This window comes from Amblyomma maculatum, chromosome 5 (genome assembly GCF_055883805.1).
Source record: "Amblyomma maculatum isolate TAMU_Amacu chromosome 5, ASM5588380v1, whole genome shotgun sequence".
Lineage (NCBI taxonomy): Eukaryota > Metazoa > Arthropoda > Arachnida > Ixodida > Ixodidae > Amblyomma > Amblyomma maculatum.
The window spans coordinates 38,038,087-38,053,553 of NC_139348.1; the positions used below are offsets into that span (position 1 = coordinate 38,038,087).

Sequence of the window (15,467 nt, forward strand, 5' to 3'; positions counted from 1 at the left end):
ATTACCTGGTTATTTTGTCTGCATTTTTCTCCGCTAAGCACGATCACTTTCAGAAATATGCGATGAGCTAGAGACTCGCTTACATCAAGCCCGTGGGGATTTATTCGACCTTAAAGGCCCACTGAAACGGTCACCAAGAAGCCACTGAAGCCAAGAAGCCAAGAAGCCAGTGTGTAGAACGAATCCTTTTGAGCATCAACCCAAAGTATAACGCCTTGAAACGAAGCCAGCGATTTATGATGAATTTTTAAAAACAGCGTTTTTTGAAATTCGCAGGCAGACAGGTTGTCGCTTGGCGGTGTCGCATGGAACTATTTCTTTAAACCGTGACGTCACGGTTGAGTTGACTGGCAAGGCTTTCTAGAAGCTGCCATTCGCTGCGGCCACTGCAGCCATGACGTCCCGGACACACTTCCGGTAGCTTCGAAAGTCTTCTGCTCGCGCGCTGCGTGAGCTCCTCAGGCGCAGGCGGTCAAGCACCGCATGATGGCAGCACCTCCTCGACCGCCGTAAACACCGCCGCTGTGACCACTCCTCCCGCATACCGTACGCGAACCGAACGACACGGCGGAGCGTGCTAAAATTTGTTGGCGTCTGCAATACTGAGCCGAATATCAAGCATAAAGCCCTCGTGAGGATCGCTGACCAGCAGCAAACTGGTGGTAAGAGCGATAGCCGTGATAAAAGCAAGTTTCTGCTCAGCCAGCTGCCGCTGGTGCATTCCGGCTCATCCGATCTGCTCGTACTAGCTCTGCGATTATTGCGTCGCCAGAGTTAATCCTATGGTTCTTTTGCTATGCAGGATAGGATTCCCAATAAGGCAGTTTCAGAAGTAGACGATTTACGACAGCGTTGATCAGTTCCAAAGCGCGGACCGCCGCGGCTTCGAAGCGGAACAATTTATGCCTACGACGACTAAAGACGGTCACGCACGGCGTAAAGTGCAACGTACCTCAGCCTGCTCGCGGCATCCCGTGCTGCAAGCGTTGCAAACTCGCGTACTTTCATTACAGCTAAGACCGCGCATTTTTTGACGTTTTGCTCAGCAACAAGCCGTTCAAACGATACTGCAGGCAAGACAAGGCTTCAGTACGCAGTTGCTGCGCTGTCGGCCGTAATCGAAGACGTCGGGCGGCACCATATTCCATACATCGATCTTTAAACGTGATACAGTGGGCAAATGAATAACTTTGTGAAGCAGACCCGCTCGTACGTTTCGCGCACTCGGGCGCCGACGAGTAGCCTTCGTCAACAGACGCCGCCATAACCTCGGCTAACGACGCAAACCAAGGTCGCCAAGCTCGTTTTGCGATAACCACAGTTAGTGGTGTAACCATGGTTTGGTCCGCCGTGAAACATGGGCTAACCACGGTTTCGCGTAACCGCGGTTACGCTGCGCGAACTGGCAAACTCTCAGGCGTCCTCAGCGAAGACGGGTTGACCCGAGTACGCAGGCGAGCGAGCGCGTGGCAACGGGAAATTCGTCGAAGTGACGTATTTCTGGGCGGAGCTTTCAACTTGCTTGTATTCTTTATTTTTTTAAGACTCCCTTCGGGGGGCGTACAAATTGAGAGGGAAAATTGGAAGCGTCATTTTTAATCGCCGATATCTCTGGTGTTGCAGAAGCTAGATCGAAAATTTTTGCGGGAGAATGATGGGTGGTTCAATATATCAGTGTTATGGTGCTGTTTATCCTTCTTGATGACCGTTTCAGTGGGCCTTTAAGTGGCACCCAGTCAACTGTCAGTTCAACGAACAAAAACTCGACCTTGAGTCTTACGATGCTGTTTAGTGGCTACCCATAATGAATACTTGGTCTTTAAGCAGGGGATGGCACTCCTCCGAACGGCTTATTCTCACAGCCTTAACAGAGCGCGCACTTCCAGTGTGGCCGCGTTTTTAGCACGGGAATTTTTTTTTTTTCGCCAACGGAGGTAGGGGATTCGTTTGTTCATAAAGTCAAAACGCTTAAACTTTTCGTAATATTGTGCGAAAGCGGTAGTGCGCAAACTTTCTGTGCCGGTCGCTCTGAGGCACTCTAGTTTTACCTGTACATGTGGCGCCCTCTGGTATAATCACCGCGTCAAATGGCGGAAGTTTAAGTGTGACCTCTGGGATCAGATCATGTGCAATGGCGCGCTTGATTGCGGAGACCACAGGTTTAACCCTACCTGTGGCGCCGTCGAAGAGCGGCCGCGCCAAATTGCTGAGGTGTAACCCTACTAAAACCTGGTTACAACACAAGAAAGCATACGCCGCGGTAACTTGTCGGTCAATACTCTCCGCTACTGATACCGAGTTCTCGGGTTCATTAAATCCGCTCCGATGGCTTCTTCATTCATGTGAATACATTACAAGAGGTTACGATCAGTCATTGTTCAGTCATGGGCTCCGTCACTCTATGTTCTGTTTGGCAAACTTAAAAGGGGGACCCGCACCTTGGAATCACTATACTGAACTCAGTTTGGATTAGCCACATGAGCCACGTATTTGTGACCTCACGAAACCACTTAGCCAATTAAAGCCACGGCATAAGCGCGATTTCGCTCTAAAAACAAAGCTGCTACTTAACATTTATGTGCGTGGAATCATAGCGATATAGAACATGTGGGATAGAATGCCTAAGCAAAAATGTCATTTAGCGCAGTGCGCGAATTCCAGATTTGTATTACATTTCACGTGCCTGATACAAGCACGTGGCACCAGCAGAGATATCCTTATTATATTTTACCCGTAACAGTGCTTCCACTATTATGCTTCACATGTTACGGAGCGAAGGCTGTACACCGTGCTGTAGCTCTTTCTCGAACTTTACGTAAACCTCCGCTCGTTCTGAGCATTAGACCGATGTGATCTATACTTTCAAAGGCGGAGTTCGTCAGAGGAGCAAGTTTGTCGATTTTACCCTCCTGCAGTCCTATCGCATTCACCGCTTCATACCTAGGTAGAGGCGCCTTATCGTAGCCGCCAAAAACAGAACTAAGCACAAGCGCTTCAACGCGCTTAAAGCTGTGCGTTCAGTCTAGAACGCGCACTTCAATCATCGTCAATGCATTAATTCCACTTTCATGAATTCCACTTTCCCGAGCAAGAACTGTTTTCTTGCCTTCTTGCGTCATTAGAGGTCGCTCTTGCTGGTGAGAATCGCATAGGTTTTCAGCTAGTTTCGTTTTTCTTTAAAGTGAGTCCATCAAGCATATGCTTGTATTATATATATATATATATATATATATATATATATTGTGAGCACTGTGTCGCGCTTCATCTTCCACACGGCTGAACGTGCTGCTTCATCTTCATCCTGCTCCCTCTTGTAGATACCCATCGTCATCGCGGAGTATTTGGCTGCAGTGTGCGACGAAGGCTTCAGGTCTGCAATAAAGCCCGATCCCCCAAGTCCGACCTTCGCGTTACCTTACACGTGGTGGAGGTGCGCCTTCATTTACCCGCTGCTTCGTCACCTGCATCCACCTGGAGCTTCGTTCTGGCCGCCGTTTGACCCCGACCACCATCGTCATGACTCAAGAGGGCCACTCCGCTATTCCGGCTTCTACCAACTCACTCCAGCTCCCCTTGCCACTTGGACTGTCAGTAGCCGTCAGCGCGACCCGCAGATGTTCGCCGGTCTCCGCGGCGACGACGCTGATGACTGGCTCGACAGCTACGACCGGGTCAGTGCTTTCAACCGGTGGGACGATTCTCTTAAACTAATTAATGTGTCCTTTTATTTGACGGATGTGGCCAAAACGTGGTTCCTAAATCATGAATCGACAATTCCTGACTGGGCTACCGTTAAACAAAAGTTACGCCAGATTTTCTGCGCTCCTACTGTTCGCACGGAGTCCGCCAAGAAGAAGCAAGAAGCCCGACTTCAGCGGTCTAATAAGACCTATACCTCTTATGTAGAAGATGTTCTTGCACTTTGTCGGCGCGTAAATGACACCATGCCAGAGGCCGAGCGGGTTCGGCACGTCCTTAAAGGTATTGGGCCACTCGCCTATAACGCCCTGGCCGTGCAGAACCCTACCACAATCGACGCCATCATATCGACTTGTCAACGCCTTGACGAACTACAGTCAATACGCTTGCAGCCTGATCCCACTTCATTTGGTTTCCCTGCCGACGCTGACCTCCGTGCGCTTGTTCGCGGATTAATTCGTGAAGAGCTCTCGGCTCAAGTTAATTTGTGCCGCCCTGCATCTGATCCACATCCTTCAAGTACCGGCCTGCGTAGCATTGTCAAAGAAGAGCTGGCCTCAATGACCTATTCCCCCCAACATCGGTCGCTCCTACCATCTGTCAGGTGTCAACGTACGCCCAGGTCACGTCCTTGCAACCTGCAGTTGGAGCGCCTACGCCACCGGCGCCTACCACTGCTCATGTCGCTGCATTGGCACCACCTGCCGCGGCGCCGACATACTACCCCAACTGGCGCCCAGCCCGCCCTGTTTGTTATTACTGCGGGTACCGAGGCCATATTTCCCGCTTCTGTCGTCGCAGGCTCCAGAATGAACGCCGCGGCTACGACACATTTGAAGCAGACTACCCTCCTCGCTTTTCCGGCTCAAACCACCGTTCATTCCCTGATTATCCCCGACGTTCATCACCCCCGCCAGAAAGCCCCGCTCCGCCTGCTGGTTACAGGCCATCAAGACGCCGTTCTCTTTCGCCTTTTCGCCGCTCAACCTCGCCTCTCCGTCAAGCTTCTCTGACGACCCCCCGTCTATCGGAAAACTGACCACTGCCGTTTTAGGAGGGAAAACTGCACTCTTCGGCCATCCCAAAAATCCTCCGGAACGTCCCTGGAATATTATTTTAGTGTGGGTAGAAGGTTTATCTGTTGAGGCTTTGGTTGACACGGGCGCCGCTGTTTCTGTGATACATACTGACTTGTGCTCCCGCTTGCGAAGAGTGAAAACGCCTTTTGATGGATCTGAACTTCGTGGAGCTAATGGTGCAATAATTCTGCCTTTTGCTAAGTGTACGGTGCGAGTTTTTGTTGATGGTGTCCGCCACCATGTACAATTTGCCGTGATGTCACCGTGCGCTCACCCAATTATTTTAGGCTGGGATTTTCTGTCTGCCGCATCAGCAAGCATTTCGCGTCGCGACAGGGTCATTTACATGAACGAGAGCGATCCGTCTTCTGAACCTCCCGAGCCCCTCATCGCCTGCTTGCCGCTACTAATTCAGTGTTGCCCCCTGGATGCCAACAACATGTCGCTCTTTCTTCTACTTACATTGATAACGGAGATGTGCTAATCGTGCCTTCTGATCGCCATCTGACCCGTGGAATCGCGCTACCAGCAAGTCTTGTTCGGTTTGAGCATGGTACAGCACTTGTCGCTGCTTCGAACACTTCCCCAGAGCCCATTGTGCTGACTAAAGGGACATGTTTTCCTTGTGCCCTGGACATTCACCCGGTGTCCCTCACCACCCTTACCGTGCCCTATTCCTCACCAGCAGCTTCTTCCGATGCTTCTCTCTGTGTTCTCTTTGGCACCATCAATCCTGACCTTCCTGCGATTCACCGCCAAGCTTTGCAGGAATTACTTCGAAAACACCAAGCCTCCTTTGATGTCACTTCTCCGACCTTGGGCCGAACGTCTTCTGCACAGCACCGCATTATTACAGAAGGTACTTCTATTGTTAGCCGCCGCCCTTACCGTGTTTCCTTATCAGAACGTAAAATCATAGAAGATAATGTGAATGATATGCTCCGATGAGACATTATTCGGCCCTCAGCTAGCCCCTGGTCATCTCCGGTCGTCTTGGTCAAAAAAAAAGGATGGGTCCGTGCGTTTTTGCGTTGATTACCGCGCACTTAACAAAGTCACTTGCAAAGATGTTTACCCTATACCACGGATTGACGACTCCCTCGACTGTCTTCAGGGCGCCGAATATTTCTCCACTTTGGATTTACGTTCCGGTCACTGGCAAATACCGATGCACGAAGCCGACAAAGAAAAAACCGCATTCGCTACTCCTGATGGGCTTTACGAATTCAATGTCATGCCTTTTGGACTTTGTAATGCCCCCGCTACGTTTGAGCGCATGATTGACACTGTTCTTAGAGGACTTAAGTGGAAAACATGCTTGTGCTACCTGGACGACATAGTTATTTTCTCTGCGACTTTTTCTGATCATTTATGCCGCCCGCCTTGATCAAGTATTAACGTGCCTGGCATCCGCCGGTCTCCAGCTGCCCACAAAAAAGTGTAATTTCGCCAAGAAAGAAATCAAGATCCTGGGCCACCTCGTCAGCCGCAATGGCATTCGACCCGACCCTGACAAGCTTGCTGCAGTTTTGAACTTTGCACGCCCTCAGCGGACTAAGGAACTACGCAGTTTCCTTGGCCTGTCTTCGTACTTTCGCCGTTTCATTCGCAATTTCGTTACCATTGCTGCACCGCTCCACCGCCTCCTTACCAACCGTACTACTTTCAATTGGTCCGAAGAATGCGAAAAAGCTTTCCAAACCCTAAAGAATGCCCTCACTTCCGACCCTGTTCTCGCTCACTTCGACGACACTGCTGCCACCATTCTCCACACCGATGCCAGCAGCCTCGGTATCGGCGCCGTACTTCTGCAACGTGATACCGCTTCTCGGGAAAAGGTAATTGCGTTTGCCAGTCGAACTCTAACACCAGCGAAACGCAACTACACCATCACTGAGCAAGAGTGCCTCGCCGTCGTTTGGGCAGTTCAGAAATTCCGCCCCTACCTCTACGGCCGCCATTTCAGGATCGTTACCGATCACCACGCTCTGTGCTGGTTATCAACCCTCAAAAATTTGACTGGACGCCTGGGCCGTTGGATTTTGCGTTTGCAGGAATACCACTATGATGTCATATTCATATCGGGTTGCAAACATCGAGATGCCGATGCTATTTTCCCGCTGCCCGCTCCCAGTATAACCACCTAGGGCTTCTTCGCGCCTTCCTGCGTGCACCCTCGACGTCCCAATGTCGTCCAGAGCTCCAAACATCACCTCTGCTACTCCTTCCGCTGCTCCAGATCGCTACGCCATTATTTCACACCAGCGAGCAGATCCCTACTGTCTTTCCCTAATCAACCTTCTCACCGGTGCTTCTCACCCTCCTACCGCTAGGATGCGCAGGCAACTCCAAAAGTTCAAACTTGACAACGGCGTGCTCTCCTGTTATATTTATTGCTCTGAAGGCCTCTGGGTCCCCGGTATTCCGAGAGCGCTTCGCGCCCGTATCCTGGCGGCTTTCTACGATGATGCTACAGCCGGCTACTTAGGCTTTCATAAACCTTACCACCGCGTGAAAACCCGTTTCTTCTGGCCAGGCCTAGCCTCAAGTGTGGCAAAATACGTCGCCTCTTGTCTGCCATGTCAGCGCCGCAAACAGCGCACTTCTTCTCCTGCTGGCCTAATACAGCCGCTGCCTTGCCCTGCTACTCCTTTTGCCGTTGTTGGCATAGATTTATACGGGCCACTCCCATTGTCCGCACGAGGTAATCGCTGGATCGTCACCGCCGTCGACCACCTAACACGCTACGCTGAGACCGCTGCACTGCCTAATGGCTCAGCACATGAGGTCGCGACTTTCTTTTCGGAATCGCTCGTACTGCGGCATGGGGCCCCTCAAGTGCTTTTCAGCGATCGTGGTCGGACATTTCTGTCGACGATTGTAGCCGAAGTTATTGAGGCCTCAACCACACATCCAAAACTGACCTCCAGCTATCACCCGCAGACCAGTTGGTTGACTGAGCGGTTCCGCCGCACGCTTTCTGACATGTTGTCTATGTACGTTGACCAGGACCACTGAAACTGGGACGTAATACTTCCTTTTGTTACGTTCGCCTACAATACGGCTGTACAGCGGACCACAGGTTACACTCCGTTTTTCCTTGTTTACGGCTGTTCTCCCGCTACCTTTCTTGACGCCTCTTTCCTTAATACGCATGCCAGTTTCTCATCCTCTCTTCCTGACCAGTTCCTTTCCCGAGTGACCAAATCTCGCCAGCTTGCTCGCGTCAACACGGAAGCTAGCTAGGAAGACCGCAAGTGCCGCTATGATGCAACCCATCGCCAAGTTTTGTTCCGTCCCGGCGACGAGGTGTTACTTCGGACCCCATTACGCACTCCTGGTCTTTGTGACAAGTTACAGCACCGTTACATTGGTCCTTACACAGTTCTTGCAAAAACCTCCCCGGTCAACTATCGTGTCTCCCCTGTTTACCCTCCTCCGGACTGTCGTTACCGTGGCACTGAAGTTGTCCACGTTTCACGTATGAAACATTTTATTCGGCGCGATCCTGCGGACTAATTGCGGCCAGGCTGGCCGCTTCAACTGCGCGGGCGGGCGAAATAGTGTGAGCACTGTGTGGCGCTTCATCTTCCACACGGCTGAACGTGCTGCTTCATCTTCATCCTGCTCCCTCTTGTAGATACATATATATATATATATATATATATATATATATATATATATATATATATATATATATATATATATATATATATATATATATATATATATTGTGGAAGAAGGCTAGGTCAAGACGGCGAGGTCGTGGCGGCAAGGACAGCGAAGCCTTGTCTAGCGTTTTAATCCGGTCACCAACCCAGGCACGCGCCAGAGCCGGCGCCGCGGGACGATGATGATGGTATGTACAAATGAAAGAAGATGATGATGGCATGTACAAATGAAAGAAGCTCCACAGAAGGCTCACACAATCTGCCCAGGGGGTCGGAAGCGGCCAGCCTGGCCGCTCCTAACTAACCGATGTACCGCGGCGCACAAACGGTTTCAAGCGAGAGACATGAACAATTTCAGTTCCACGGTGGCGTCGATCGGCTGGGGGATCAACAGGCGTGACTTTGTAGTTAACTGGAGAAGTTTGTCTGATGATCTTGTAGGGACCAAGGTAGCGGTGGTGGAATTTGTCACTAAGGCCAGGGGTGCGCAGTGGAGTATAAAGCAGTACTTCGTCACCGGGACGATAAGAGACCACGCGATGCGTAGAATCGTAGCGGCTCTTGCGATCTTCCTGGCACGCTGCTGTGTTGAGGCGGGCAAGATGACGGCATCTGGCCACACGAGATAAGAACTGGGTAGGTACCGATGTGGAGTAGTCGGGCGTAGAGAAAAAGGAAGCGTCGAGAATTGTAGTGGGAGGACGGCCATAAACGAGGAAAAATGGAGAATAACCGGTAGTCCGTTGTACTGCTGTGTTATAGGCGAAAGTGACGAATGGTAGAATAGTGTCCCAATTTCGATGATCAGGTGTGATATACATGGAGATCATATCCGATAAGGTGCGGTGAAATCGCTCAGTCAGCCCGTTAGTCTGCGGATGGTAGCTCGAGGTTGTCTTATGAAGGGTGGATGACGCGTAAAGAACTTCGGCAACGACTGTCGATAAGAAGGCCGTCCCGCGGTCACTTAGGAGCACCCGAGGAGCGCCATGACGCAATACAATTGATTGCAAAAAGAAATTTGCTACTTCTTGAGCGGAACCGGTCGGTACAGGTGCTGTCTCAGCGTAGCGTGTAAGGTGGTCGACAGCTGTTATAATCCAATGGTTACCCCCATCGGAGAGAGGTAGGGGGCCATATAAATTGATGCCGACTACGTCGAATGGCGTGGCGGGACAGGGAACAGGTTGTAGAAGGCCAGCGGGTGAAGAAGTCGGCCGTTTGCGACGTTGGCATAGAGGGCAGGATGCGACGTATTTGGCAACGCTGGAAGATAGGTCAGGCCAAAAGAATCGTTTTTTCACGCGGTCGTAGGTTTTGTCAACACCAAGGTGACCTGCTGTGGCGTCATCGTGGAGAGCCGCCAGTATACGTTGACGAAGCACACGCGGCACGACTGGTATCCAGCGAGTTCCATCAGGGCAATACACGAAGCGGAGTAGGATGCCATCTTCGAGCTTGAAATTGCGAAGTTGTCGGCGAAGCCGAGCATTGGGTGGGTCCGAAGCGCCAGTAAGGCGGTCGATGATGGGACGGCAGTAGGCATCGGCTAATTGCTGTGAGCGGAGAGCGTGTTTGTTCTCTGAGTCGTCAAATGAAACTGTTGTGATATACGTCGGGGAAAGAGATGGTCGGCTGTGGTCATAGGTGGAAATGCATTGGGAAGAAAAACAGCAAGCCGATTCCGAAAGTGGACAGCGAGAAAGAGCGTCGGCGTCTTGGTGTTGGCGACCCGATTTATAAATGACGTCAAAATTGTATTCTTGCAGGCGCAGAATCCAACGGCCAAGTCGGCCTGTCAAATTTTTGAGCGAAGACAACCAGCAAAGAGCATGGTGATCGGTCACAACTGTGAAGTGCCGACCGTATAGGTAAGGGCGAAACTTTTGGACAGCCCAGACGACGGCAAGGCACTCCTGTTCGGTAATGGAGTAGTTTTTCTCAGCTGGAGTGAGAGTCCGACTGGCAAAGGCAATCACTTTCTCACGCGAAGTTGCATCGCGCTGCAGAAGTACAGCGCCAAGACCGATACCACTGGCATCAGTGTGCAGGATGGTTGGAGCGCTGTCACTGAAGTGGCCAAGAACAGGGTCTGATGTGAGGGCGTGCTTCAGGTTGTTAAAAGCAGCTTCGCACTGTTCAGTCCACACGAAAGGGCTGCGTGCTTTAAGTAGTTGATGAAGTGGAGCAGCAAAACTTGCAAAATGCTTTATAAAACGCCGGAAATAAGACGCCAGGCCGAGAAAACTGCGCAATTCTGTAGTCCTTTGTGGACGAGCAAATTTCAAGACCGCGATGATTTTTTCAGGGTCTGGACGAATGCCGTCATGGCTGACTAGATGTCCCAATATTTTAATTTCCTTCTGTGCAAAGTGGCACTTCTTGGTGTTGAGCTGAAGGCCCGCTGAAGCGAGACACGTGAGGACCTCATTCAGGCGCGTGAGATGGTCGTTAAAAGTTGACGAAAAGATGACAATGTCATCCAAGTAACATAAACAGGTTCTCCATTTTAGGCCACGAAGCACAGTATCGATCATCCTTTCAAATGTCGCTGGTGCGTTACAAAGTCCGAAAGGCATAACATTAAATTCGTAAAGGCCATCGGGAGTTGCGAAAGCGGTTTTTTCTTTATCGTCCTCGTGCATAGGTATTTGCCAATAACCTGAGCGGAGGTCCAAAGTCGAGAAATATTCGGCGCCTTGGAGAGAGTCAAGGGCGTCATCAATTCTTGGCATTGGGTATACATCTTTGCGGGTAATTTTGTTGAGTGCGCGGTAATCAACACAAAAGCGTACCGAGCCGTCCTTTTTTTTAACTAACACTACTGGGGAGGACCATGGACTTGTCGAGGGATGAATAATATTGCGATGGAGCATGTCATTTACATTTTCTTCAATTACTTTTCGTTCAGAGAGGGAAACCCGATAAGGCCGTCGGCGAACGATAGAGTTACCTTCAGTAATGATGCGATGGTGCGCAACACTAGTCCGTCCCAGTGGTGGGGAAGTGGCATCAAAAATGGCTTGGTGTTGTCGAAGCAATGTCAGCAGTTCTTGGCGTTGGTTCGGCGTCAGGTTAGGATTAATAGTCTTTGTGAGAACAGAAAGAGAGACGTCTGTCGAAACACGGTGCTGAGGCTGAGGGGCGGTGAGCACCATCAAGGACAAAGGTTGAACATCCACCTTGCAGGGGAGAGAAGTTCCTTTTCGGAGCACGAGGGATTCACGTGAAGTGTTAGTGGCCGCTACTGTCGCTGAGCCGTTGCAGAACCTCACAAGACTGGACGGGAAGGCGATACCGCGTTCAAGATGACGATAAGATGGTGCGATGAGTACGTCCCCGTCAGCGATGTTGTCAGAAACAACGGTAAGCAGTTTTTCGCACTGGGGAGGCAGAACAGTATCAGCGGCGGCAACGAGGGAATGATGTCGTTCAGAAACTTCAGATGAAAAATCGCTGTCTGTCATATGGATAACACGGTCGCCACAAGAAATTAACGCCGAAGCGGTTGACAAAAAATCCCATCCAAAAATCATCAGATGCGCACATGGAGAGAGCACAGCAAACTGCACATGATGGCGGACGCCGTCAATAACAACTCGTACGGTGCACTTTGCTAAAGGGCGCAAAGGGACGTCATTGGCTCCACGGAGTTCAGGCCCATCATATGGTGTCGTAACTTTTCGCAAACGGTAGCACAAATCAGCGTGAATGACAGAAATTGCAGCCCCTGTATCAATCAATGCTTCGACCGGTAATCCTTCAGCGAAAACAGAAATCACATTATACGGGCGATCTGGAGGACTTTTGGTAAGTTCGCAGACTGCAGTTTGACCTCCGGAAACTGCAATGCTTAGTTTTCCGGATGGCGGACAGGGAGAGTTGTTGCGGGTCGGAGAGGGGAAACTGAGCGGCGGTGTGGGGATAGGGACCGACGTCGGGGTGCATGGGTTCCACGAGGCTCAGACGAGGATTCTGGAGGTGGGGATGATCTCCGAGGTGGGCTGGAAATAGGAGGTCGTCGCTGATAATATGATGGTACGTCACTTTCGAAGGCGTCATAACCACGCCGCTCGTTCTGAATACGGCGACGGCAGAAGCGGGATATATGTCCTCGTATTCCACAGTAGTAGCACACTGGGCGAGAGGGGCGCCAGGGTGCGTAATAGGGTGGCGTAGGCTGAGCCGTCGTCACAGCGTTGATGTGGTTGTAGGGCGATGCCAGTTGGGGCGGCTGAACAAAAGGAGGGGGTGATGCTGTGACGTGCGCGTAAGTCGATGCTTGGCGGGGTGCAGGAGGGTCGGACGGCATAGGTCGCGTGATTGTTGCCAGCTCATCTTTAATGATGTTGCGTAGACCGGCGTCATTAGAAGGTACGGAAGAATGATCGCATCCATGTCGACAGACAGGCTTGAGGGCTTGGAGCTCCTCCCGGATGATGGCTCGAATCAGTGCCCGTAGATCCAGGTCAGCATAGGTCGGGCCAGTAGCGATTCCGGGCTGCAATCGGGAGGACTGCAGCTGGTCGATGCGTTGGCAGGTCGCAATAATCGCGTCAACAGTAGAAGGATTCTGGGCAATCAGGGTATTATAAGCCACAGAATTAATTCCTTTTAAGATGTGGTGTACGCGTTCAGGTTCCGGCATGGTGGGACTAACACGCCGGCAGAGTGCAAGTATGGCCTCTATGTAAGACGCGTACGACTCATCGGGACCTTGGAGGCGAGAGGCGAGCTTATTCTTCGCGACCTCAGTGCGAACTGCTGGGTCGGCGAAATATTGGCGGAACTGCTGCTTGAATGTTGTCCAGTTAGTCGTGTGGGGTTCGCGGTTAATAAACCAGGTTCTGGCGACCTCAATGAGGTAGAAAGAAACGTTCAGAAATTTTAGAGCGTCGTCCCACCGGTTGTAGTTACTGCAGCGTTCATAGGTGTCCAACCAGTCATCGACGTCGTCGTCGCGACGACCAGCGAACAGCGGCGGGTCGCGTTCTCGTGCGGGCACAGTCGGAGGGGGTGGTGCAGCCGAGGTAGAGGGTCCTGCCGATTCGGGGGTGCTCTCGGTAGACATAACGATGGTGGCAGGCGGTAAACAGCGACCGGAACGTAGCTCCAGCGAGAGGCAGGGCACAAAACAGCAAGGGGATCAATTCTCACCTCCACCACTTGTGGAAGAAGGCTAGGTCAAGACGGCGAGGTCGTGGCGGCAAGGACAGCGAAGCCTTGTCTAGCGTTTTAATCCGGTCACCAACCCAGGCACGCGCCAGAGCCGGCGCCGCGGGACGATGATGATGGTATGTACAAATGAAAGAAGATGATGATGGCATGTACAAATGGAAGAAGGTCCACAGAAGGCTCACAATATATATATATATATATATATTGCCATAGCGGCGGACGTCCCACGTCCGCCGCTATGGCTGAGGGCGGCGCTGGTGAACACTCTCAAGGTTCGTATACAGACAACATAAATACCCAAGAAAGTAGCAGGGGGGACAGCGGCCGATGTAGCTCAGTTGGTAGAGCACCGGACGCGTTATTCGGAGGTCGTGGGTTCGGATCCCACCATCGGCACGTTGTTTTTTCTTCTACTTTGTGTCTAATTATCTTTCCCCTAAACAGATTACATTACTAATTTCTGTGGTTATCGAAGTAAACATTAAAAAATAAATGACAAACATACCATCCCCAACGCTTTCCTTGGCCTCGCCGACTGTTGGCTTCTTTCCTTCATATATATATATATATATATATATATATATATATATATATATATATATATATATATATATATATATATATATATATATATATATATATATACCATAGACCGTTTATTATAATTATTGCGACAGCAATACTGCGCTAGGTTTCCAGCCTTCAGCGTAGTGCGGCCGCACCCACGTGACCCTGTGACGTCACACCCCACGGGGCTTTACATGTGGGCTGGCAGGAGCTGCCAACTAGGGTCTCTCGTTTCACGTGGGTCGGTTATGTCAGAATCAGCCTGCTAGGACCGTGGCATTCACGTTACTCCTATAGGCCACTAAGGCACGTTCATACGGCTTGGTTAAAGCGGGGCTTTATATGTGGGCTGAGGAAGAAGAAAAAGAGAACAAGAAGAACGCCCGGTCACGCGCAGCTAATGCTTTCGCTCAATATTTGGTTCAGTAGCATTAAACTCTTGTAATTTTTGAGGATAGGGGACGGCAGGCATTCGCCTTTCATTCGCAGGGCTGGCCGTACATTCGGGTAACACATGACATCAACATCGAGGATGGGCTCACAATCTTCACCCGTGATTGGAAGTTCACACTGCCTCGGATCGTGCTCGTCATCATCCCGAGCCTCGCCACCTGGCAAGAGTGGAGCGCTCCACGGCAACTGGAGAACCTTAAAGAGGGTCTTATTAAGGTACATACCGGTCTTTGTTGATCGATGCATATGGTAGTTAACTGAGACATGTCGAGCGGCTATCGGAATCATCACGACGTTTGTACTTAATTGTTAGTCACTATCATCATTACACCTACTCTAGGACAAATGGTGTACATTTAAAGAAAAGAGCGCTAGGTAAGTTCGCCATAGCCACCTTAAGAGTTAATAAATATATTCAGTGATGGCGTGCAGGTTTAGATCAGTATAGCGTCTGCGCATGTGCACTGGCGCCTTACTCTTCCCTTTCCTTCCTATCCGATAGGGTCGCCATATTCTAAAGCTTGCTATATTGCTGCTGAAGTATCATTTTTGTGGCACTTTATTAATTTAGGATATTTTAAGCAGCAAAGGTTGCTTTAGTGCCTTAATGCGATAGATGAGCCAATGTTTCGGGGCTTCCCCTGGCTCTTCCTCCTGATTGGCTGGATGGAGAATAACTGGCACTTATAATCCATTTTGCTTGCTAGCACAGTTCTGGGAAGGGGCCACTTCCACGTCATAACCTCTTCACAACGGCAGGTTGAGTATCCCTTCAGTCAATGAACGACAAACTTGAAGGGATCGGCTCGTGTGACATGGT

At 50.6% G+C, this 15,467-nt stretch overlaps 1 protein-coding gene across 1 annotated transcript in view; it reads left to right on the top strand.

The window, feature by feature from the left end:
• LOC146188067 (transient receptor potential cation channel subfamily M member-like 2) overlaps positions 1-15,467 on the top strand; it is a 178,464-nt gene that overhangs the window by 2,995 nt on the left and 160,002 nt on the right. Inside the window, 1 exon segment of the mRNA XM_084604991.1 lies at positions 14,684-14,863. Coding sequence (XP_084461117.1) covers positions 14,684-14,863 — 180 coding nt within the window.